This window comes from Mesoplodon mirus (assembly GCF_964341445.2).
Source record: "Mesoplodon mirus genome assembly, chromosome: 18".
Classification (NCBI taxonomy): Eukaryota; Metazoa; Chordata; class Mammalia; order Artiodactyla; family Ziphiidae; genus Mesoplodon; species Mesoplodon mirus.
Genome location: NC_138994.1, coordinates 12,256,042 through 12,281,380, shown reverse-complemented (window position 1 = coordinate 12,281,380; position 25,339 = coordinate 12,256,042). Strand labels below are relative to the sequence as shown.

The following is a 25,339-nucleotide window of genomic DNA, read 5'->3' as shown; positions in this document are numbered from 1 at the left end:
CAACAAAAGAAGCCACCGCAATGAGAAACCCGTGCACTGCAATGAGAGTAGCCCCTGCTCGCCACAGCTAGAGAAAGCCCACACGTAGCAACGAAGACCCAACGCAGCCAAAAAAAAAAAAAAAAAACTATTTGTCTTGTTTTCAGATTTTCAAGTATTGTTACCAGAGAGTGGTATCAATAATAACTTGCAGACTTCGGGGCGGGGCCGGGACCTAGGCTGGGAGTGTGTCCCTGGGTGTGTTAAGGGGGACTGTCCCCAACCCCCTGTTTCAGAGTATGGTCCTGGGTGTTGGCTGTCAGGCCCCCACATGTGACCTCCCAGTCGTCTTGTTCATTCTCCTGCCAGCCGTGGGGGGTGGGCTCTCGTCCAGGATTCATAGCCCAGGCAGGTGCCGGTCCTTCCGAGGGGACTCTGGGGTCCTTCTGGCCGCCGGGGCCCGGGTTGAATGAAATCGGAAGCTTTAATTCTGCTGAAACCTGATGTCTTTTAATGGTGTGTGGTTTAAAGAAAGGGCTCTTACAACATTTTAAAGTTGAAATGCTTGAATTGTTAGGAAAAAAAATTTTAAGTGGCTCAAATAATTTTAGCACAGTGTCCAGCCTTGGAGAGGCAGTTAGTAAAGTGACCTGACTTGGAAGTCCTTGGTTGAGTTCGGTTAAGTGGTGTGTAGTTTCAGCTTTCAGTTTATATCATGCTTCTTCGTTCATAAAGGTAACATATGTGCATATGATTATCAAACTTTGAAAATGCCTTTACTCAATAAAATAATTTTTGTCTCTTTTTTTTCCACTTTATTTTTTCATTAGGGCACTTTCCCTCATGGGATTGATATTTTGACCACAGCTGACTACTTTACTGTTGGTAACAGATCTAACTGTTTCCTGGTTATAAGGTAAATTTTAATATTTGTCATAAAATATAATGATTTCTTTGAGTCACAGATCGGTTTCCACCATTTGGTTTCTTCAGCCTGGAAGGTCCACTAAGAGTAAATTCATGTGTGGAAAGTTAAAAAAGGAATTGAAAACTGTTTGTTTTGAAACTTTTGTTTCAGATTGATTGGGCAGAGTGCATAGTGTATGATTCTGTTTACATAAAACTTTGCAAAATGCAAATGAATCCAGAGGGACAGTAGCAGGTCAGGGGTGGCCTGGAGAAGGGGAGTGCAGGATCTGGTCCTGAGAAGGGTGCTCATGTTTTAAAGAGGTATTAAGCCTTTCAAGAACAGTGCTGTGGTGGTTATTTTCCTCTTAAACCAGCCTGTTGCACTAGCTGTTTCGTTGAGAGCTTGGTCTTTCACAGAGAATTGCCACCAGCCAAAACTGTGCATTGCTTTCTGTATGGCTTCTGCTCCACTGGGGAGTTTCTCAGAATGAATTCTTAGATTGGTAGTGACTGTCCTTCTTTTTCTGTTTCAATAAAGCAGTGTTTCCCAAGTTGAAGTTATCTGTAGCTTGTTTATGAGATGAGTAAGAAAGAGGTATTTGAGAAATCAGGTCAAGGAATAAATATTTAACATCCCTAACTGTGGTTTGCAGAAATCACATCAAAACTTAATTTAAGTAAGTAAGTAGTGGGGCAGTGAGTCCACATGTCTTAGTTAACTCATTGCAACACTAATACAAGATGGGCATGATTTTATGAAGTGACTTATTTGCCTTAAATTGGGACAGGAAACACGCCAGTGCTTTTTAAAATGGTTAACCATTATGGGTCTTAAGGGTAGATTCCCTAATACCCCTGCTCTGCAGACCATGCAGAAACTACATTTCTCCATAACCAGCGTGGACAGATTTTTTTTTGTTTTTTTTTAATGTGGCATTTGGCCTCCTTCACAGAAATAATCTTTGACCAAACACACTGTATTTTTAGCATCCTTTCCACCTTTCCTCAACATTTAGTGGTCTTCTATGCCTTATCAGTTCTCTCCTATTTTAATTCTGTTTCCTTTGATTGTTAATATTTGAGCATATATTTTACGTGGGGAATCTCTTACCTTTGCCCGAGTTTCATGGGTAAAAGAACTCGTAGTTTTTGGCCTTGGCATGCTTTTCTTGTGGCTGAGGTCTCTGAGCTGGTCTGCGTTTCTTAGATGGGCTGGCTCAGGGTCTGTCTTCCACAGAGGGTTCTGCACACTTCTGTGGGTGAGAGGCAGTCTGTGAGGAGGGGTCCAGCAGTCATGGGGACCAGGGTCTGTGGCTGTACCCCATCACCACAGGGCGCTTGGGGGAGCTCTTCCCTTGCCCCAAGGCAGGGCCGACACCCAGGGTCCTGCTGTCAGCCTGGACGGCAGGGCAGAGGGAAAGGGGGCATGTGGCAGAGGGAACTGTGCCCAGGGAGCCTGGTGTGGGGTAGGGGACAGCCCTTCAGGGAAGGGTCCAAAATCAGCCTGGGGCGGTGGGGCTTCTGAGCCAAAGTGGGGCCTTGGGTTGTCCTGAGGTCAGGGAACCAGGTTTGACAGTCAGATCTGCATTTTGAATATACCACTGTGACCGCGTTTTGGTAACTGGAAGCAAGGAGACAGTCAGGGCCCCCTTACAAGGTGGGGGATGATCAGAGGGTGGTCAGGGCCCCTCACAAGGTGTGAGACATGGTCAGGGGACAGCTAGGGCACAGGGTTGGGTCCTCTGGCGAGAGTGGGTGTAGTCAGGAGAGTGGAGGTGTTGGGGTGCACCGTGAGGGAGAAAACGCCTGTGGGTTTGGGGGAAGGTCCGGAGCTCAGATTCACTGAACACACGGGGCTCACAGCACATCTGAGCGGACACATGGGCCAAAGTGCGGATGATTCTCCTGGAGACGGGAGTGTGCGACACACGGATGGGAATTGAAACACGTGGACGAAGACCATCAGGCGGGGGGGACCAGCATCGTCTTACCTCTACTTTTGACTCAGAGCTTTGTCACGGTGCTGGTGACACACAGGAAATTGAATGTATTTATCGTGTAGGTTCTGATCAGTGTTGACGGGCACAGATCTTTGTCACCACAATGCAGATAGAGACCCGTCTCCACAGGATTTCTGGGCGCCCCTTCTCCAGGCACCAGTCTGTTCCTGTCACTCTGGGTCGTTGGGTGAATGGAGTCGCGTGGTGTGGGCTCTGGGTGCTGTTCTGGCCGCCTGCGCCCTGCCTGCTCTCTCGGGTGTGTCCTCCCTGCGTGAGTGCCCACGCGTTCCTAGTTCCCGCGTGTGATGAGCCACGTTTTCCCCTGTGAGGGACGTCTGGGGGTTTCCAGGTTAGGGCTTCGATCACCTTCGTGTGCACGTCTGTCTGTGGGCAGGTGCTTTCCTGTATCTGGTTAAACACCTGGGAGTGAAGTGGCTGGATCCTGATTGTTTTAAGAAACTGCCAGATGGCTTTCTAGAGTGGCTGCATCACTTTACCCTGTCCTTGCTAGCCCTTGGTGTGGTCAGTGGTTTAAATCGTAGCCATTCTGATGGATGTGCAGGAGGAGCTCATTAATTTGTGTTTTCCTAACGACTAATGACATTGAGCATCTTTTCATGGGCTTATTGGACAAATATTTTGCCTGTTTATCTGTTGGGTTGGTTGTTTTCTTCTTACTGAGACTTTGAGAATTCTTCCTATGTTCTGGATACAAATCCTTTCTCAGGTCCATTATCTGCAGATGTTTTCTCCTGGTCCGTGGCTTGTTCTTTCAGCGTCCTGTGTATTCCTAAGACAAAACCCTTTGTTAAAAATCAGCTTTATTTTTGTTCCCCTATTTCATTACACATGATCTACATACAGTAAAATTCACTAGTTTAAAATGTGGGTTTTGACAGATGTGTAACCACTGCTGCAGTCAACACAGGGAATGTTCCTGTCGCTCCAGAAAGTTCCCTCATGCCCTGGTCCTGACAGCCTCTGGGCTGCCTTCTGTCACTGGAGTTGACCTTTTCTAGAACTTGTAGGACAGTCACGTGGTGTGCGGGCTCCTGTCACTGTATGTCATCGTTCATCCATGCTGCTCGGTAGTGGTCCACCGGGTGGACTGCAGCTTGTCTCCCACTCACCACCTGGTGGTCGTCCGAGCCCCTTGGCTTTGGATGTGTGCATATGGGTGGTGCTTCTATTTGCCCAGCTGTTTTCTGCTGTGACATAACGAGCAGTCGTGAGCAATGTTTATGGGCTTGTCTTCTTGCAGTTGTAAATTTCCTTAACAGATTGCTGGCACCACAACACTGTGCCTCCTTCTGGAGAAGCATTTGGTCACATTTTGCTTTCTAGAAGTTTGCTTTCCAGTCGTTTTGCACGTTCCTGTCCCACGAGTTCTTCAGACTGAGGAAACCTCAGAGTGAACTTGCTCTCTTATTTCCTAACTCAGTGAACAGCGTGCCATCCACATCATAGCTCAGTTTTGCTTCTCCTTCTCTCATTCCCCACGTCCGGTTGGTGACCTAGTTCTGTCACTCTTGCATCCCTAACAGCCCTCAAACGTTCACTCTGCTTGTCCGGTCAGCTGTCACCGTAGCCCAGCTCTCACTGTCCTGTACACTTGCAGAGCCTCCACGACCCCACCTCCGTCGCTTGTCTGAGTGCAGAATGGAGCGCTTTCTCTTTGTCACACCACCACCCTGCCTCCCGGCCCCCAGCAGGCCGTGCATCCTCCTTGGCTCACCTGCCCCAGTCCTGCGCCCTTTGGTGGACGCCCCTCTTGGTTTGCACTTGGCTGCCATGCAGACTGAGCGCAGTGCCTCTTCTCCAAGGTCAGCCGCTAGTTGGTGCCAAAGCCTGGACTAGAACTCAGGTGGCCGACCTCTGTTTGGTTGTTTTTCTTTGAGGCCACTGTTTTCTCTGCCTGCGTCTCTGGAAGCTTTGGAGGCTCAGGATGCTGGCCTGGGGTGGGTCTATCTGTTGGGTGGGCCAGGGGCCTGTAGGTTATGTGGGACCAGGAATTGTGTCTTGCCTCCATTTCTGACAGCTTCAACAGCTTGTCTGCTGTCCTCACTTTTCTGTTTTCTTCTTCTGACTCTCTCTCAAGCGGTTTCATCGTCTTTAGGGGGGCTCTCAATCCACCTCGCTGCTGGTGAAGCCTCTGCTTTTCTTCCTGTCACGCCCAGAGCAAAGATTTTCCCTGACTCGACTCTCCCAGACCTCACACCGATCCTCCCTTCTTGGCCTTCTGTGCCATCCACTCTGTCTCTCAGCCTCCGTGTAACACGTGGGTGGTGGTCAGGTCCATGGTGGGGTTATGTGGATGGTGTGGCAGGTTCAGACAATATTTGTAAGCAATTGGGCGTTTTAGGGGCATGAAGTATAAAAGTGCATATTTTGGAATAAGTGATACATGTTCATGGTATAAAGTTCAGAAGGTGCAGGGGGTGTTTAGGGAAAACCAGTGCATCTCACCTCTCCTTCCAGGCACCTGGTTCTACCCTGGGGGTCCCTGTTGGCCCCAGTTCCTTGTGTCTTCTAGAGAGATTTGGTTCATATCATGCCTGTGGGTGTGTCGACTTCCTTCTGTCCACGCTGAGCGGTGGCACACAGTGCACAAGGTTGGAACCCCTGAAGTGCTCATCTTCAGAGGCTTGGTCAAGTACAGGCACACCTTGGGGATATTGTGCGTTCGGGGCCAGACCACCGTAATAAAGCGAGTATCACATTAAAGTGAGTTGCACGAATTTTTTGGTTTCCCAGTGCGTATGAGAGGTATCTTAACACTGTACTGTAGCCTGTTAGGTGTGCAATAGTATTATGTCTAAAAAAAACAATGTACATGCCTTAATTTAAAAATGCTTTATTGCTCAGCAGTGCTAACCATCATCTGAGCCTTCAGCGAGTCACAGTAGTAACATGAGAAATCACTGTTCACATATCACCATAACACATATAATAATAATATTGAAAAAGTTTGAAATGTTGCAAAAATTACCAGAATGTGACACAGACACAAAGCGAGCAAATGCTGCTGGAAAATGGTGCCGACGTGCTCGATGCAGTGTTGCCACAAATCATCAATTTGTAAAATATGCAGCATCTGTGAAGCGCAGTAAAACGAGGTCTGCCTGCAGTAATAACGATGAGCTCTTAGCAGTAGGGAGGCAGCTCTGTGTGTCCTGTTACATACAGCAGAACGTATACACCGTATGCTGCCTGTGACGTCCTGCGTCTTGGAGAGCCTTCCATATCTGGACATGGAGTGTGACCTGTAGATCTCCCTTCCTGGCCATTGGCTTCTGTCCAGTCTTTTGCTGTTATAAACGATGTGAAATGAGTATTCTTGTATATATCACTTCTCACCTGTGTGGTTATATCTCAGTGAATTAACAGAAGTGGAATTGCTAGACTAAAGGGCATTACATTTTCAATTTCCTGGGCAGTGCCACTTGCTGTCTCTAGAGGCTGTGCCAAGACGCTGTCCCCAGCAGTGTCTCTGTACACTTCTAGAGCCTTCCAGCAGCAGCTGTCAACCCCTCTGACTTTGGCAGTTTGACAGATGGACAAAAGTTTCCTTTCCATTTCCCACAGAAGAAGGCTGAATGTTTGAGCTGCATCTTCTTTCTTTTCTGTAAACTTTAATTATTTTTCTACTAGGTGATGGCATTTTCTTATTGATTTGGAAGAACTCCATTATACAGAAGGCTCTTGTTTGTGATAGCAGTTGCAGATATTTTTGATTTTGTTTATGGTGTGTTTTTCCTGATAGCATTTTTCTCTTTTGGTTGAGTGTTTGAATGTACCAGTCTCTTCTTTTTTGGCTTCTGGGTTTTGAGTCATAATTAGAAAGCCCCGTCCCACTTGGAGATTATTTTTTTTAATTCTCCTGTGGTATTTTCGGGAGACGTAACTCTTACTTTTAAGGCATAATTATGCTCCATCAGCTGTCCTCGTATGAAGCGTACAGTTCAGCGAGTGCTGGCAGCACACACACCTGGGTGACCAGCGCCGTCACTGAGATATGCAGGGCTCAGCACCTTGGCTCCAGGCGCCGCCCGTAGCTCGCTGACGCCTCTTGTAGAATGTCACGCGAGTGAAGTCAGAAAGGATGGACGCCTGTGCCCGGCTCCTTTCTCTCAGCACAGTGGTGTCTGAGAGTCATGCTTGTTGTGTGTGTTGGTAGCTTGTTCCTCTTTGTTGCTGAGCTGTCTTGAGTCTGTGGCTGTTCTGCAGTTTATCTGTTAGTCCCTCTGTTATAGACATTTAGGTTGTTTGGTGTTTTGGGCTGCGATGAATGAAGCTGCTTAAACATTTGTTTAGAAGTCTTTTTGTGGATGTATATATCTTCATTTCTTTTGGATACATACTTATAAAGGGATTTCTGTATATTTATAAGAAGCTGCCGAACTGTTTTTGAAAGTGGTCGTACCATTTTATGTTCTCATAAGTAGTGTGTGAGTTCCTGTTCCTCCACATTCTCACCATCTCTGAATATTGTTTTTTCCAGCATGTTTATTGCCGGCTTTCCTGAATACACACAACCAATGATAGACCACCTGGTTACCATGAAGATAAACCATTGGGATGGGTAGGTTTTGTGTTTTTATGTTTGCCTAATGACCTTATCTGTCAAATAAGAATTCTTATTTTTTTCCCAAAGGAGAGATTAAATTGAGCTTGTAAGCCTTGAGTATATTGTCTAATTGTAGATTTCTTTTTTTTTCAGTTTATATACATATATATTATATATTTTACCATTTAAACTTTTTATTTTATATTGGAGTATAGCTGATTAACAATGTTGTGATAGTTCAGGTGCACAGCAGAGCGACTCAGCCATACATAAATATGTATGCATTCTCCTCAAACTCCCCTCCCAGCTCGGTAGATTTCATATTTTAAAGTAACTCCTGAGAAGTAACGTAAGTTCCAGTCTTCATGCCTGATGTGTTGGTTAATGGTCTACCTCCAGTTTTACTTCTGGAGACCTCAGTGAAGTCTGCTGGGTGTGGAAACTTTCCCGTGTCATGGAGGGCGGGTAGCCTCCTGAGGGCGAGGACCTTAGGCTGTGGGATCTGCCTCATCTGCTCTGCGGCCAGGGCATCCCAGCTCGAGTCCGATCCATGTGGCCGCTTAGCCATCTTCTCCATCCTTCCTGGAGCCAGGCAGGCCTGTAGCTTTTTCGTGATCACGAAGCAGCTTCAGGGTGTCTTAGCATTTCCAGCAGTTAAACGTGTCCCTTCAGAGGGGAGGGTCAGTGTGTAACCCAGAGCGGGTATCAGTGCTTCTAGCAGCCCCTCTGGGAGGACGGCTTATTTTCTCTTGGGAGGCTCGGTGTGGCTGCCGGTGCTCAGGCCATGGTCTGAGGGACACAAATGCCAAGTAGCTTCTTCAGGTTCTACGTCCGGAACCCCAACTTACAGTGGGTGTTAGTTGCAGTCAATAGGACATTTAAAACCAAAATTGCAACTGTGTCATCCATGGTGTTAGACTAAAGTTCTGAGCTATTGAAATCTCCAGCTGTTTTTGAAATGTTTATTTCTTCTTTCAATTCTGTCAGGTTTCCTTCACATATTGGGTGGGACTCTCTGCTTAGGTGCAATTACATTTCTAACTTTTGTATCTTCCAGATGTATTGACCCTTTATTGTTATGAAATGGCCCTTTTTGTTTCACGTTAGATTTCTTGTCTTAAAGTGTAATTTGATATTATTATGGCTGAAGGGTCGGCAAGCTTTTTCTTTGAAGGGCCAGAGAGTAAACATTTTAGGTCACTGTCCCATGTATTTTATTGTTTTTTTCTTTTCTAAGATTTATTATTTATTTATTTCATTTATTTTTGTCTGTGTCGGGTCTTAGTTGCGGCACGCAGGATCTTTGCTGAGGCATGCAGGATCTTTTGTTGGGCGCAGGCTCTTCGTTCTGGTGTGCAGGCTTCTCTCTAGTTGTGGCGTGCGGGTTTTCTCTTCTCTAATTGTGGTGCACGGGCTCCAGGGCACATGGCCTCTGTAGTTGTGGCGGGTTCCAGGGCGAGTGCTCTGTGGTCTGCAGCTTGCGGGCTCTCTAGTTGAGGTGTGCGAGCTCAGTAGTAGTGGCGCACGGGCTTAGTTGCCCTGCTGGCATGTGGGATCTTAGTTCCCTGACCAGGGATCGAACCCGCGTCCCCTGCATTGCAAGGCGGATTCTTTACCACTGGACCACCAGGGAAGTCCCCTGTTTTTTTCTTTTTAAACCCTTTAAAAATGTAAAAACCATTCGAAGCTGGGGCCTTACAAAAAGAGGCCTCTCACAGCCACTGTTGTCCTGCACCCTTGTCTGTGTGTCAGGGGGATGGCAGATGGTCCCGCCTTTACATCCAGCCTGGCAGCGTCTGCCTTTTGTTTGAGGGCTTCAGTCCTTTCACATCTGAAGTGGTTATCAATTTATACCTGTCATTTTGCTATATGGTTTCTATTTTTTTCTTTTTTTTTTTCTTTTTTTTTGTTGTTAATTTTATTTAAAACATTCTTTGTGGAAATACTCTGTTTAGTATAAGCTCTAAAAACCTGAAGTTTCCAGGATGCCTGAATCACAGAATGGAGGGGAAATTGCAGTCAGATTTGAAGGTCCTCACAATAACACCTGCTCACATTTGGGATTCTCATATGTTGGGATTCACAGAGCATGATTATGACCTGATTTTCTTATGATTCTTCAGAGATGGAGATATTTCTGCCTTTCTCTGTTTTTGGCCTGGATTACATCCATGAGGAGATATCAGCTAAAAGTTCATAAATAGGGTCTCTTCAATTTCCTGTGAATACATGACTTGTAGAAAATGGGGAGCCTTAGAGAATTTTTTACAGACATTCTTTAGTGGTGTATTTATACCTTCACTAGTATAGGTATTCTATTATACTTTTAACAGTATACACTTTTGAGAAGTATTATCCATTATTTTGGGTTTCTTTTTAAACATTTTCTGATAAACAACAAGCTCCTACAGTATAGCACAGGGAACTATATTTAATATCCTGTGATAAACCATAATGGGAAAGAATGTGGAAAAGAATATATATGTATAACTGAATCACTCTGCTGTACAGAAATTAACACATTGTAAATCAACTATAATTCAATAAAATTAAAAAAAATTTTCTGATACTTAGACATACCCCAAATAACTTATGTATCAAAATAAACATAATTACAAATATTTTGACTGTGGTAAAATACATGTAATATTTATCTTAATCATTTTTTTTGTAGAGTTCAGTTAAGTACATTCTCCTTGCTGTACAACCAACTTTTTCATTGCCAAATCTAATGTCATGAAGCTTTTCCCCTGCGTTTTCTTCTAAGAGTTTTATAGTTTGAGGTCTGACATTTAGATGGTAAATATAATATTTTTAAATACAGAAAGCTTATCCTCAAAGTGCACTAATTTGAGGATAAGTGTAACTAAGCCTGTTAGAATAGCTGCCTCCTTGGCAACTGTGGGGCTTTATCTGCTCTGAGACCTGATCACTCAGCCTTCAGAAGTGGCTTCCTGAATGGGCTCTTAGCACATGAGACCTCCCTGCCTTGAAGAGCTGGCTGTTTTCTGTTGGAAACAGACCCCTAAGCTGGTCTGGAGGCATCGAGAGGCCCGGACATACACAGGAGGGGAAGGATCTCCTGCCCCAGCATCCACTTTCATCCTCCACGTGCTTCTCTCTGGTGCTTGTGTACTTGGAACGTATAATGATCAAACTGCAGATGCCCTCTTTTGCATGTTTCTTCTTTAATATCGTTATCATGTTCTGTCTTGTTCTGTAGTCCTCCTAATTATTATTTTAAGGAAATGACTACTTCCTGTTCTGTCTGGAGCTCTTGGCAGTGCCCTCCTGACTTTTAGTGCTGGGACAGGGCTGGGGAGGCATGGGGGAGGGCGTCAGCTTCACAAGTCACCCTCAAGGTTTGATCAGACCTGTCTGGCCCCTGGCAGGTTCAGGAGGGAACTCGGCTTCATTAACCTGTCCTGGGGTCGTCCTTCTGTTCTATGTGTTGAGAATATAACAAATGTGCATTGATTGGAAATGTTTGCACTGATGTGATGTATGCCTCCTGTTTATTAGCTTGAGCCTCACGAGCTTCCCTCATTTAGCCCTCGATCTTCCCAGTGGTGGTTTCACAGGCTCCCCAGTACTCGTGTCCTCTGCGTCCCTTGGGGTGCAGGAGGTTGGAGACATACTTTGCCATCCAGCGCCGTGCAGATGGCAGCTGTGTCCTGACAGGGACTTGCATGTAGTGCCTCCTCTTGATGAAGTCTCTCTCCCTCATTTGTTATGAGCAGAGGTTCTTACTTGCTTGTTAGTTTGTGTTTGCTTTCATAGTGTTTGACTAAGTGGCCCGTTGACAGCTCCTATGCACCGTCCTCTCTATAATTAAATAAAGCCAGAATCCTCGAAATGAAGGACTAACAGTGTTCTCTGCCCCGCCCCCCAGGGCCATCAGGGAGCTGTCGGCCAAGGCACTGCGGAACCTGACTCAGCGAGCACCCGAGTACAGCACCCGTCATGGTAGGTGCTCCTCCTCACACTTGCACGTGCGTGTGCACCACGGACACATGCACGAACACACAGCAGGAAGCCCCGGAGGCCCCCTCACTGATTTCAAGGGCTGGGGGTTTCTCTCTTGCTGTGAAGGGTTTGAAGAACTGGTCTGTGCTTCATCAGGGACAGAACACGAACCAGGTGCCATGGCCTCTGGGAGCACAGGTGCTGTGACCACTGAGGTGTGTGTGTCCCCAGGAGCCACAGGATTCCTGCGCCATCCCAGCAGGAATTGATGGATCTGCTGTACACTGTGTGTTTTAGAACTAGCCTTAAAACAACAAGTGAAGTAACTCATAATATAACATTAAACAGTGAGCTGCTTCCTGGGGCTGCAGTGGATTTGCTGACTTCCTGGGCCAGGCCTGAGCGCACTTTACTCAAGAACAGAACAGCCAGTCTGAACTGATGACACGCCCTTATCATTAAGGAAAGAACCCGTATATGTTCCATCGTGTTTTTTCTACTTGGAATAAGTAGGCATCTGATTTTAATTTAGGGAACAATACACAAATTTCTCCACATTATACTTATTCCCACTGACATTTATTAGAGAAGTAACTATTGGTTGGATCATGGTTCTTCATTTGGAGTTACTGGTTTTTTTTGTTTTTGTTTTTTTTTTTTTTTGCGGTATGCGGGCCTCTCACTGTTGTGGCCTCTCCCGTTGCGGAGCACAGGCTCCGGATGCGCAGGCCCAGCGGCCATGGCTCACGGGCCCAGCCGCTCCGCGGCATATGGGATCCTCCCAGACCGGGGCACGAACCCGTATCCCCTGCATCGGCAGGCGGACTCTCAACCACTGCGCCACCAGGGAGGCCCGGAGTTACTGGTTTTAATCACACACTCTGGGATTTTTTTTTTTTTTTTTTTTTTTCTCGGTATGTGGGCCTCTCACTGTTGTGGCCTCTCCCGTTGCGGAGCACAGGCTCCGGACGTGCAGGCTCAATGACCATGGCTCACGGGCCTAGCTGCCCCGCGGCATGCGGGATCCTCCCGGACCGGGGCACAAACCCGCGTCCCCTGCATCAGCAGGCGGACTCCCAACCACTGCGCCACCAGGGAAGCCCCAACACTCTGGGATTTTAAATGAAGATTTGGGGCATGTTACCTCCTAAGGGCCCTTTCAGCTTCGTGGTCTGTTAATTAAGCTTAATGTCAGGAATCTCACCTGGTGTTTACTTTCCTTTTATGATAATCCTGCTGCCTGAATGAAGGGGACACTTTCTTCCCATTTCAAGAGTGCTGACCGCTCCAGGATAAGGGATTTCCCTGATTCTTAAACACTGACCGCTACCAGCTGCCACGTCTGAGCGCCTTTGTGGGCCCTGTCCTGGCAAGGACGCTGTGGCCTCTGCCCGGCTGTGATTGTGGTTCCCCCTGGCTGGTGGGGCTGGTGGAGCGGAGCGGCTGTGGGTGTGGCTCCTTGTCTGCACTCCCTGCCAGGCTTCAAGGACTGACTTTGCTTTCTGTCCCCAGAGCACAGGCTTGGAGGCTTCCTCTGCTCTGACCAGGAGAGGGCGGGCTCCAGGCTGAGGCACCGTGTGTTGGCTGTAGGTCCTGCAGCCCGGCCTCTGTCCTCCCTGCCCCCCAGGCAGAGCCCCGGCAGCCCCTGAACAGCAGGAAAGACCTGGAAAACAGTCTGTTTTCCTTCTTCCCTGCTGTATGTTCTCACCCTGGGTCACCACCCTGTGTCCGGAGCCCCGAAGAGCATGTGCTGTTTGGGGGCAAGTGTCATCCTCGTTCACATTCCTGCTCGCTGCCCTTGTGTCCGCTGACGAAGTCTGGCATGTCAGAGACTTTAGTTTAGCCTTGGTTGTGAGATCATGATCCTGACAGAGAGAACTGAGTGGGTTTGTTTCTCCCCTGGATCCTGAACCCTCGCGTCTGTCACCCTGTGTGCATCTCCCATGTGTCCTTTGCAGTTTTCCCGCGTCTGCTGTCAATGACACAGAGTCCAGACCTACACACTCGGCACGGGGCTATGCTCGCCTGCGCAGAGGTCACCCACAGCCTGTACACACTGGCCGTGCAACAGGGCAGGTAGGAGCTGGGTCACAGCTGGGGCCCTGTCCACGCGCCCCTTCCTTTGTGCCAGTGTGTACAGTGTGGCATGGTCTCCAGGGGCCCTGTGCTCCTGACGACGTCTGTCAGTGGCCCCCTGTCCTCTCTGGGAAACCCCACCTCTCTGGGCTTCTCCTGTCACCTCGCTCTTTCTGAGGTAAACAGATTGTAAAAGCAAAGACACGTTTTCAGAGTTTGTGTTGAGTAGCTCGTATATTCAGTATTCTTTGTTCATTCATCACTTTCAATAATTTAAATACCAGAGAATATAAATTTAAAAGTGTCTACCAGGAGCCTTTTCTGCTGGCTCAGTTAGTATAAATAACAGTAGACACGCAGTGTGAGGTTGCTGAGAAGGTCCGAATGTTGAGAATGTTTTGTGAAGCAGCTGCTTCGTCTTCCTACTTGACTTTCCAACTGACTTTTCCTCAAAGGCAAAAGCTCACAGCACACTGTGATGTCTGTGCTGTGGTTCTTGGACTCCAGCTTGAGGAAAACTGTATTTTAAGTGGCTTCCTGTCCTTCGAGGTGATTTCCTGGGGACACAGTGATAGCAGGTCTGAGTTGACCCTGCTTCTCTCCCCACAGTCTGTTTGAATGACATCTGTGAGGGGGTGAAATGGCACCTGTGGGCTTGGCCAAGGACCTGGTATTTATGGAATCCTCTCCTGGTGCAGCTGTGCAGGACTCACCTAATCCCCTGGCAGTGCGTGTGACAACACGTTTCCCCCCAGGGAAGGCCAGAGAGGCCGGCCCCTGGGGGTTTTTTGGGGGCTGGCCGTGTGGGTTCTCTACCTGCCATGAACCCAAATATCCCAGACTCCCAGAAGAAATCAGGTTTCAGCATAAGCCATGTGGTTTGTGCAGACAGTCTGGGCAGTTAGGGAATGGGGAGAGCCCTCCCGAGATGCAGGTTTCTGGGTGCCGAGCAGGCCTGTCCAGGGCGGCAGTGAAGCCGCTGGCTGCAGGGCCCTGACCGCAGCCTCAGCCACTGTACTCTTTTCCAAAGCAAGTCACGGGGCACCTGGGAGCTGGGCTGCTCCCCATCCCGGGGCCGCAGATGCTTCCTGAACATGGGGTCCCCGCTCTCAAGCAGGCGCCTCATCACAGCCCTGTCGCTATTGTCTGCTAACCGCTGACTGAGAAGGTCTTCCATCTGCCCCCTTGAGTGGATGTACCTTCAGGGATGCCCCTGCAGGTGCTTGTGGGCTGGGAGCTGGCGGGCCACCAGGCCTGCATGCGTGTCTCCCTGACGCTGTCCCAGGACCTAACATGTTGTGTTTGAACTCCCGCAGGCCCGTCTCGGACTTCCTAGACGAGAAGACCGTGCAGGGCCTGAAGCAGATCCACCAGCAGGTCAGTGTGCAGCCTCTGGGGCGCCCCTCTTCTAGGTCTCCTGGTACCTGGGGCCTGCCTGCCCCCAAGCCCTCCCTGCTCCTCAGCCCCTCTTCTAGGTCTCCTGGTACCTGGGGCCTGCCTGCCCCCAAGCCCTCCCTGCTCCTCAGCCCCTCTTCTAGGTCTCCTGGTACCTGGGGCCTGCCTGCCCCCAAGCCCTCCCTGCTCCTCAGCCCCTCTTCTAGGTCTCCTGGTACCTGGGGCCTGCCTGCCCCCAAGCCCTCCCTGCTCCTCAGCCCCAAGTGAAGCCCTGAGGGTCAGTCCTGGGGCTGTGGTGCAAACCCTTGGGGTGAGCTCGGGCTCTTCTGTGTGGCCAGGTGTCCTCCGCTGGACATTGCAGAACACCCGCCTTTCATCTAGTCCTGCTGTGCAGCCTGGCCACCCTCCTCGCTCGGGGCGTGTCCTCACGCAAGTGCGGGTGTGCAGTGGCACACAGAACAAGCACGAAGGCCTTGCACCCCCAGCTGTGCCTCCACGGTGGGGAACCCCGAGTCTGAAGTCACACCCAGGGTTTGTGTATGCACTTCTCTGGGGAGGAGGTGTGTGCTTTTTTCTGGGTGTTTGAGATTCTCAACGGCTTCTGTGAGTCAAAATTGGTGAAGTATGAACTGTAGGTCTTAATGTTGTAGGATAACCTGGAAGTCACTCTTGAGATGTTAAACGGCTTTACTGTTTGTCGTTCAGAGTAGAGTTTTGTTTCCTTTAAGATTTAGCTCTTCATGTAATAATTCACCGTTTTGACGTCTTTCCCTCCTCAGCCCGTTGGTGCTGTTAACTTTCTTTTCCATTCTGGCAAAACCGTACCATCTGTTTAGGTGCATTTCTCATCTTTAGAGTGGAGTCTGGTGCTCACCTGACACTGTCAAGCCGGGCTGACGCCGTGTGACGCAGGAGGCGGTTCAGTGCGGGGACCGTCCCCCGTCCACGGCTTCCTTTTTCTGTAGAGCCTGGGTAATAGTGGAACCTACTTGCTTGAGTTTCTGTGAGAATTAAAGAATGCGTTCAGAGAGTTGAGTGGAGATGCTGGCACAGCATGAACTTTCAGTGAGTGGTGGCTGGGATGGTCGTTAGTGGTGATGCTGTGAATTGCTTCTCTGAGTTCCTGGCAAGGAGAAGGACCGTTAGAGTTGGTTTACTGCCCGAGGGGCTGTCGGCGGGGGCAGGTCCGGGTATCCAGGCCCCGCTCACTGGCTGGCAACCCTCTTCCTCCCCTCTCTGACCCTTGGTTTCTCTTCCAGGTGAGGGAAGGAGGGATCTGGGCTGTTGTGAGGATTAAATGTGGTAATGCACGGTGGGTCTTAGTGAGGGAGGAGGGGCTTGTTAGTGAGGTGCTCTTGAAGAGTGGAGGGGCTCCATCAGCCCCTCCTGGGAAACGCCCACCTGTGTGTTTCTTTTTGTTATCCTTTTGATGCTTGTTATATACCTGCTGTGTTATTTTTTAAATCCTAGTAATTTAAATAACTAAGTAACTTTCAATTCTTTATTTTTAGCTTTATGATCGTCAGTTATACAGGTAAGCTTTACACACCTGAAGTTTTATGTTTTGTGAAGAAAATATTGGGCCCCTAGTCACGGGTGTCTCCCGAGTGGTCCTGGCCAAGTTGTCTGTGCTTATCCTATTTGAGGGGGTGAAGAGCCATGAAAGGCCTGGTTGGATTCTGAGCTTCACTGACGACGTGGTGAGAAGCTTGCTCGTTTGACTGTGGAGTCTGACGGGGCTGGTGGCTGTGGACAGTCCCCCTGCAGCAGCGGCACCGCCTGGATCTGCCTTCTGCCCTTTGCAGTGGGTCCTCTCCGCCCTGGTGGCTGTGGTTTGCCCTCTGAATGTCATGCGGATAGAACCATTCTGTGGAGCCTTGGGGTCTGGTCTTTGTCACCGAGCGTGCTGTTTCTGAGATTCACCGTGTGGTCGGCATACAGCGGTGTGTTCTTTTGTACTGCTGTGTGGTGGTCGGTGGCGTGTGTGCTTGGTGTGTTTATCCGCTCACCAGGTGATGGGCGTCTGGGTTGTTCCAGCTTTTGGCTTCTTCGGGATAAAGCTTCTGTGAACATTGGCGTACGAGTCTTGGTGTAGACGTGTTGCTGGGTCATGCGGTGCAGTGTGTCTCAGGGGTCCTCGTCAGTGCTGGGTGTGGGCAGCCTTAAGCGGGGGCTGATCCTTGGGTGTGGGGTAGCTCATCACCACTTTAGTTTGCATACCTGGGGCCTGGTGACCTTGACACCTCCTGTGTGGACTGGCTGTCCTCCCTCTTCTGTGAAGTGACTGTTCAGATCTTTTGCTCATAAAAAAAATCTCATGCTCTGTAGTCTTCTTACCAAGCTGTCAGCACTCTTGTCATGTTCTGGACACGAGCTCTTTGTAGACAGGTGATTTGCCAGAATTTTCTCCCAGACTGTGGCTTGCATCTCATTTTTCTTGTGTTTTAATGTAAAACGGTGCAGGGCAGTGGACGTCGGCCTGTTCTTGTTTGACGTGTTCTCATTTTGGCCGCTCTCCCTGCCTCCAGCTTTCCTGGCAGCCCAGGGCCTGCTGTGACCTCCCCGCCCAGGGTGGCTGGGGCCACACGGGGGCTTCTCTCAGAGGGTGCTTAGGTGACCTCACAGTTAGCTGGCGTCACCCTCTGCTGATTTGGATCTGATCTCAGTCAGTGCTTATAATTTAAACTTGATCTTCTTTAAGTCTGCGTCCCCTGCCTTACTTCAGAATCCCTTTTCGGGACAAGTCTGCCCGTGGTCAGGTTGCTCACTGATGGTCAGACCTGGCCACCTCTCGGACCCCCTTGCGACCAAGTGGCGCGTAGGTGCGAGCGGCTCCTCCGCATCCTGCAGCGCCTCCAGGATGCGGGCCGCGTCTGTGTCAGGACCCTCCGTGGCCTCTGTGGCCTCCGTGGTCGGTGTGGAGACGGGCTGAGGTCTCAGGGCTTTTTGGTGGTGTCTGTTCCCCGTTTAACTGTCCTTCCCTTAGGGGCATCCTGCAGGTGATAAACTGCTGAGTGAGGCTCCTCCTGGGTGGGTGGAGCCTGGTGTAGACCTGAACCAATGGGCGTGGTTCTGCCTCCCGGTTCCTGCTTCCTGGATGGAGGCCTGGAGGGGGTTCCCATGGGGAGGCCCGTGGGCTGCTCTTGGCTGTTCCACTGATGCTGCTGCTTTTCATCTGTTTTAACAGAAAGAAAGGAGCGACTCACTTCCCCTTACATAAAAACATGTTCATTTGTTTCTGGTGAAATGGCTTGAACTCCATGGGACTAACCAGGGATGAGGCAGGCAGTGAGCTGTGTGCGGAGGGCCACCGACCACCCCAGGGCCATTGTGCTTATGTTGTGTGCGGCTTTCTTTGGAGCTGAAGGCTTCTGATGAAATCCGTTAGCATCTTATAAATTCCAAATGCACATCTGCTCTTTGCCTTTGAATTTTCTTTTCTAGTGATAAATCTCAAAAATAAATAGAAAATAACCCCATTCAGTGAGGCTAGTGTAGGAAGATAATGCACGTGGCCTCTGGTGCAACACGGGCCCTCTGGGTGGGACGGGCCTGGGTGCCTCAGCAGTGTTTGTTCACGAAGTGTGACTCCCACACAGGTCTTGGCCAGAGGCCCTGGCAGTGACCACAGAAGGGGGGGGGTGACATGGCCCCACAGGACCAGGCCAGAAGGCTCTTGCCGGGGCTTGAATGCAAGGCGTCCAGTCCTTCTGACCTTGTAGATCCAGCTTAGCCCCATTATTTCCTTGGACTATTTTCTTATTGTGAGTTTGGGGGTCCCCAAGACCACCTTCAGGCTCAGTGGCTTGCTGGTGGAAGGACTGAGAACTCAGCAGAGCCATTATGCTTGTGGTTATGGCTTATTGCAGCAAAAGGATACAGATTAAAATCAGCAACATAAAAGGCCCGCAGGACAGAGTCTAGGATAGACCAGGCACCAGCTTCCTGGGCCCCTTCCCTATGGAGTCATGCTGAATCCTCCCTGTGACCACTCGTGACACATGCACAGCTATTGCCACCCACGGAGGGTCTCCGCCACCCCCACCTCCCCCCGCCTCTGGGCCTTGGCGTCCAAGGTTTCCACTGGGTTGAGCTGATTCCCTGTGACCTGAGGCCTCACCATAGATGGCACCAGTGTAGACCTTCCAGCAGGGCCCCCGGCCCAGGTAAACAGACGATCCTGTCAGGCAGAACCTTCTAGGGGCTGGGAAGTGACCTCCCACATCTGGGACAAAGCGCCAGACCCATCCTTCCTTGGCCCTCACCTCCAGGAAGCAGCCTTGGCTGTGGAAATAAATCCTCTGTCCTTGAAGGGACCCCTTAGGTCTGCCTAGTGCTAGAGCTGTGTGTCCCATGTGCCCTCTGCACCGGCAAAAGGATCAGAGCATCCCGTAGGTTCTGACAAGCTGATGGGGCTGCCCCGTGACACCCTGGGGTGGTCAGTGCTGGCTGGCTGTGTGGGATTGTGCTGGGAGGACCTCTGTGTGCAGTGAGAGCTCTGAGCACTCGCTGTGTCCAGCAGGTTGGAAGGAAAATTCCCTGTTGGGAGGGGCAGGAGGGTGAGGACTCCCGGCCAGGCTGCCTGGTGCTCCTGTCTTGCTGGGAATGCCTGAACTCTCAAACCCAGCAAGTGCTTCCCGTCCGCAGGCCTGGAGTGCCCTGGGGAGCCCTCATTGAATTTCTTGTGACACTTGAGTTCATGGCAGCCTCATTGCTTGTGATAGTCGCCTCCCAGTCCCTGCATGTCACCTGGCAGTGTCAGGCCCTCCTGCAGGAGTGGTGACAGGCCTTCATTTGCAGAACAGAAGCGTGAAAGTCTTAATCTTAAAGAAATGTGAACTGTGGGTAAATGAAAATGGCAGCTCACGAAGTCGAGGGAGATGGATCTTGATCTTGGAGGGACATGTGAGGTGCATGTGGGATTTGCACCAGCCCCATGCTCTGGTCCCCTGGAGGGTGTGCTCCTGCCCCTCTGTGAGTGAAGCAGTCAGCCCTTGGGAGGCCGCCCGGTGTCCTGGGAGCCATGGCCATGCGGCTCCAGGAGTGCCTGGTCCCCTTGGTCTCTTTGGGGCCTCCCGTGGCTTTCTCAGCAATCTGAATGACATTGGAAACTGTGTTCTCTTTGGCAGACTGCTCGGAAGTCTTCCTGGGAGAGGGCATAGCAAGGACTGATTTTCTCTAACCCCCAACATTTTAGCTTGAGGGATTATGGGTCTAAATAAAATAGTGCAGTGAATACCTGTTCACCTTTCCCCCATTATTAATAACATTTTGACTGCTTGTTTTATCTCAGCTAGTGTGTGTGTGTCTCTCTCTCTTTATATGTGTATCATTTCTCTTTATGGAAAGAAAGTTGCGGGCATGTTGCTTCCTCTTTAAAACTTGAGAAAGCATCAGGGAAGAGCAGAGACTTTGTCCTGTGTCACCATGTACAACCAGTGTCCCCACCACACCCAGGAGAGTCGGTGTGACCTCAGTGACTTGTGAGCGCAGGTTCCTTCAGGTCATCTTCAAATGCTCTCCGTAGCCTTTCCCCTTTGAACTAGGACCTGCTTAAGTTCATGTACCGTGTTTGGTGTTATTCAGTCCCCTCCGTTTTTATTTTTCAAGATACAGTCTCTTTTTAAGAGTTCAGGCCGGTTGTGTCGTGTAACATTCCACATTGTGGGTTTGCTGGGTTGTTCCCTGATGGTTGGACCTGGCTTGCCCATGGCATGGCTGGCGTGGACCCTGGTGTTGCCTGTGAAGGGGCTGTGCCAGTGCACTTGTCCCCTAGTAGAGATGCTGAGTTGATCCCTGGGTTCAGGGATGACCTCCAGAAGGTCCGATGTGCCCGTGAGTGAGGTGTGTCCCCTGGCAGCTAGCGGCTGACCTGAGGGGGTGGCTTCGAGATGTGTGGATCCCTGGTGTCCAGTGCCTGCCTGCCTGGCCTGAATCAGTTGTCGCTCTGCGGCCTGCCAGAGGGTGCCTGGCTGATTCCCTCATTCGTTTTCCGATTTGTCTGGCGAGAGCAGCGTCCCACCCCACTCCCACCCTGCGCTCTCTTTCTAATGTATCACTATAGACTCACGGGTCCTCCCCGCCCCCCAGTGCGTTGTAATCCAGGAACATCATTGTTATTCTTTCTGTTGCTCAAGCTGTCCCATATTTGACCCACAGGAGCCTGTTTAAATGAACAACTCCTCTGTCATTTTCACATGATTCACTTAGTCTTTGAGCAATATCTTTTAAACCTCTTTGTTTCTAGTATTTTGCTTTCTGTTCCTGTCTTCATTGATTGCATTCAGTGCAGTTTTTATTTTCAGATCTTTGTTTTTTCTTTCTTGCGGTTCCATCCGTGTCTTCCTCATGCCTCAGTCTCTCTCCTCCTCTCCTTGGACATGTGCAGAAGCTAAGGGCTGTTCTGACCCCGCGAGTTCATTCCGTCGTCTTGGGTGCTTCTGGGTCTGGTTGTGTGGACTGGTTTTCTTGGAGCTGTGGGTCCTGTTTTCCTGGTAGTTCTGTTGGGTGCCAGGCTTTGTAGTACTTTTGTCGCTGGGCACCGGCTGCTGCTTTCTGGTGGTGTTTGGTTGGTGGGATCGCTTGAATCCTTTCAAGCCCTGTTCTGAAGGCCTGACGGGGCCAGAACAGTCTGACCAGCTGCCGAGGCGGCCCTTCTGAGGGTTCTGCTGACGCCTCGTGCGTGACCAGACCTGTGCTCTGGCTCATGGGGGCTTCCTCCCGCTTGTATGGGTTCCTGCAAGTGCCCTGCCTTCTCCTTAGGAGCATTTCTCTCCTCTCAGGCTCAGGTAGTTTCTTTTCTCGCATGTGCAGCTCGAGGTCAGCGCTGTCTGGGCTGCTCCCCAGCCCCTCAGATTTCAGCTGCCTCGGCCTCCCCACCTTCCAGCTCAGCCTCTTGACTCCGCAGGACAGGCAGCTCCGCTGGGCTTCACTACTGTGCCTTGGGCTCTGGGACTTAGCTGCTCCCTCCCTCCTCCCAAGACCTCTGTTTTTCGGCATCTGAACCTTTATTTCATCCAGTTTTCTATTTATTTAAGGCAGGAGGGCAAACTCGAATCCTGTTCCTCTACCTGGGCCAGGAGGCAGTCTCATAACTTTCCTACCTTCTCCCTGGAGTGCTTCTTGGATTCACGTCCACCAGTTTCCCGTTGTCAGCGTCCGGGGTCAGTCAGGGTCCAGACGGGCAGCGTTTCCTCTCCCCAGTCCTGCTGGATGATGATATCTTTCTAGTGCCCTAAGTTCCTTTAGTTGTTACAAAGTAAGAGTTGAACAGTGTTTGGGGTTTGTTATATGTGATTGTGTGATGTGATTAGTACCAGTGATTAGAGTCTCCAGTAAAAACTGAAAATCATCTAGAAGGCGGTCACAGCACATATTTTCATAAAAAGTAGTTCATACTTCCAAGAACAAATGCAACTTATTTAACATCATAATGCTTTTTGGAGCCTGAAGTTACATTTGTTTCTTGGTGAGGGTATTTTATGTTGTTTTGTGTAACAGGAGATTTAACCTTGAATGTTTTCATTAACTTTTCAGGGGTCTGGGAGGAGAACTCATGAGACACGCAGGTAGGTCTGAGCCACGGAGGCTGCAGATTTTGGGTTGTGGCCCTTTTTTCCCACCATTGAGGGAAGACAAAATGTCCTAAGGGCATTTACTTCATTGCTTTCAACACTGGGAAGTTCCCTGATGGGCCCCTTTGCAGTGACAAGTGGCGGGGTGGTTTTCTGGCCAGAATTACCGTGGCGGTGTACCTGGCCTGCACACGGTAACCCCGGGGCTGCCTGCCCAGCTCACTGCTTCTCCTGTGTGTGTTCGCTCGAGGCTCTAATTTTCAGCTTCTGTGGGTTTTGATATATTTTAGTAGCCACGGGGCTGCTGGCGGCTGGGGTGGGATGGGTGAGAAGGGGATGATAAAGTTAGGGCTGTCGAATGTTGCCATCTTTCCCTCTTCAGTACAATAATTAAATGTAACTGTAGAGCAAAGAACAGTTCTTAAGATTATATTTAAATGTTTGCAGGGAACTCAAGAGATGCCAACATGTAAATATCTAGATTTCTTGAAGCCTTTTCAGCTAAACCTACTAGAAAACCCAGGACTCTGTGCTTAATCAGGCGCCGGGTCAGTACTGGCCCCATGGTGGGCCAGGGTCCAGGAGAGCCCCTCACCCAGGGAGGGGGAGGGCGGGTGGGGGTCAGTTGGTGTCGATATGACAGACGTGCCTTCAGCATTCTGGGGTTGCAGGGGGCGACCACAGAACACATCTGCTTGGCCAGGGACGCGGGCTGGTTGGCACGCCAGAGGGCGGGTGGGGCAGCATCTGCAGTCCTAACTGCGCCAGCCTGTCCCCCTCCCGCCAGGCTGAAGTCAGTTGTTGGGATCAGCCTGAGCTCTGGAGCGCTCGGTGTGGTCCCCTGGACTTATCTTCTGGACCCTTGGGTGCATGTGGTTGTTTGTTTCCATCCTGGGACCCTTGTCCCCTTCTGGAGCATTCCACCCTGCCAGTTCCCACGGTTCCGTTTTGATCTTCTTCCCGTGTGCCCCTGCCTGTCCCCTCTGCCCCTCCAAGAGTTCATGTCTGCCAGTAGCCACTTGCCCCTGGGAAGGGGGTTACAGGGCCCCTTGCTGCTCTCAGTTGTCCCAAATCCTCTTCCTCACAAAGAGCTGCTGGCTTTCTTCTTCTGCCCCGGTCCTTGCTTGACTGGGGTTCTCAGTTTTGTTAGGAGGAGAGGTAGTGTGCAGATCCTTGGAGGCGCTGCAGAGACAGCCTTGCTGAGCTTCCGGACACTCCCTGTACTCAGACCTTGGCTGGTCTGCAGGCCAGGAAGGCGGTGCTTGGCCAGGCTCTGCTGCAACCCAGCTGCAAGGCCCTCCCCATGGCCCCCCACCACCCGGAGCTCTTGCTCTGATCTTCGTGCCCAGCCTGTGCATATTCAGGGCCCAGTGGCCACAGTGACTTCATGCAGGTCTGGCACGTCACACCTCCGTCCAAGGAGGAGCGGCGTGGCGAGTGGAGTCCCGGGGGAAGGGATGGCCCTGGCCGGTGGGAGGGTGTTGGGGTTCAGAGTGGCCAGCAAGCTGGAGAGTGCTGGGCCTCTGGGTGGCCAGGTAGTTCCTTTGGCAGGGGGCAGGGTGTGTGTGGGGTAAGGCCTGGGTAGGACTGAGCACGGGAGCCAAGGGTGCAGTGAGGGCGTGTGGGCAGGGTCTCCCCCAGCCACAGCTGTCACAGAGCTCCTGACCGTACCGTGGCCTGGCAGCGCACTGTCTGCCCAGGACTGCTCCACATGTCAGAGTCAGACCACATAGGAGATGCAGTCCCACCTGAATGTGGGAAGAAGTCCTGGGCTCCTAGGAGCAGCATGAGAAGCAGTGTCATTAACAGGCCAGTCCACCGTACACAGGCTCCTTGTCTCTGCCACTGGGGACCGACGGGTATTTGCGACTTGAAGGCAGACAGGAGTGGTGCTGCTGGGTCCAGAGCACAAGAGGCCCGACCAGGGCCACGTGTGTGGGTCTGTGTGGGGGCGCACATACCTTCGAGGGGCAAGCCAGGGATGCAGGGTGACCCCAGCGGTGCAGACGACGGGGCCCCTCAGCGAGAAGGGGAAACGAAGCCGGAACGACTTCACGAGAAGCCAGACATCTCAGGAGAGCAGGGGTTGTCTGAGTCATGAGCTTGCGGACTCACTGTGCACTGCCCAGGTTGTGAGCAGAGATACCTGGGGCTGCCCTCCTGGACCCACAGATGTCAGAGCCAAGGCCACCTCGGGTGCGGAGGCAGGAACTGGGACGGGAGGCAGTGGGAGGGGAGCTGAACAGAGGTCCCTTCTAAAAGCGGTCCAGATGCTCGATTCTGGACGAGGCCTGCGGGGCCTCGTGTCCCGGTTCATTACTGTCGAGTAAGGCACAGGCTTCCCTAAGGCATCTTCAAGGGCTGTAGTTTGCTTTTGGTGATTCTCTTTATGAATGTGAAGAGGGAAGCACAGACATGTTGTAGACAGTCCACAAAACGGCACTAGGAAAGCCTGATTCCAGTTCCCGAGATGATTCCTAGTGGAACTGGCCAGTCTCAAGGATCTGAGGGGCATCACCTTGTTTACGGATGGACTGCTGGTGACTCTGTGCAGGAAACCCCGTGTGAGCCCCCGACCACATGCATGCCTTGCTGAGGTCTGGGGCACGAGTGGACCGGAAGGCCCGAGCCTGGTGCACGGGGCCAGCTGACCTCTTGGTGTTCTGGCCACTAGACCGACCCGACCCGGAGGGACCCGCCTGAGGCCTGCGTCTCTCGCCTCCTGCCTGCCCTCGGGGACTTCTCTGCTGGGAGGTTCGTTTCCTCCGTGTCAGCTCAGTGTTCTCATGGGTTTGACGGGTGTCGCTTGGGGCATGGACTCTGGAAGGATGAGCTGGTTTCTACCGGCTGACACTCAGACTCTGAGTCGCTCC

At 50.7% G+C, this 25,339-nt stretch overlaps 1 protein-coding gene across 1 annotated transcript in view; it reads left to right on the top strand.

Annotated features, from left to right (window-relative positions):
• Window positions 1-25,339, top strand: part of TBCD (tubulin folding cofactor D) — a 176,301-nt gene that overhangs the window by 118,015 nt on the left and 32,947 nt on the right. Inside the window, exons 17-23 of the mRNA XM_082602994.1 lie at window positions 810-895; window positions 7,390-7,470; window positions 11,348-11,421; window positions 13,380-13,497; window positions 14,814-14,874; window positions 16,404-16,426; window positions 22,429-22,460. Of these exons, the coding sequence (XP_082459120.1) occupies window positions 810-895; window positions 7,390-7,470; window positions 11,348-11,421; window positions 13,380-13,497; window positions 14,814-14,874; window positions 16,404-16,426; window positions 22,429-22,460 (475 nt within the window). The remainder of the gene's footprint in view (window positions 1-809; window positions 896-7,389; window positions 7,471-11,347; window positions 11,422-13,379; window positions 13,498-14,813; window positions 14,875-16,403; window positions 16,427-22,428; window positions 22,461-25,339) is intronic.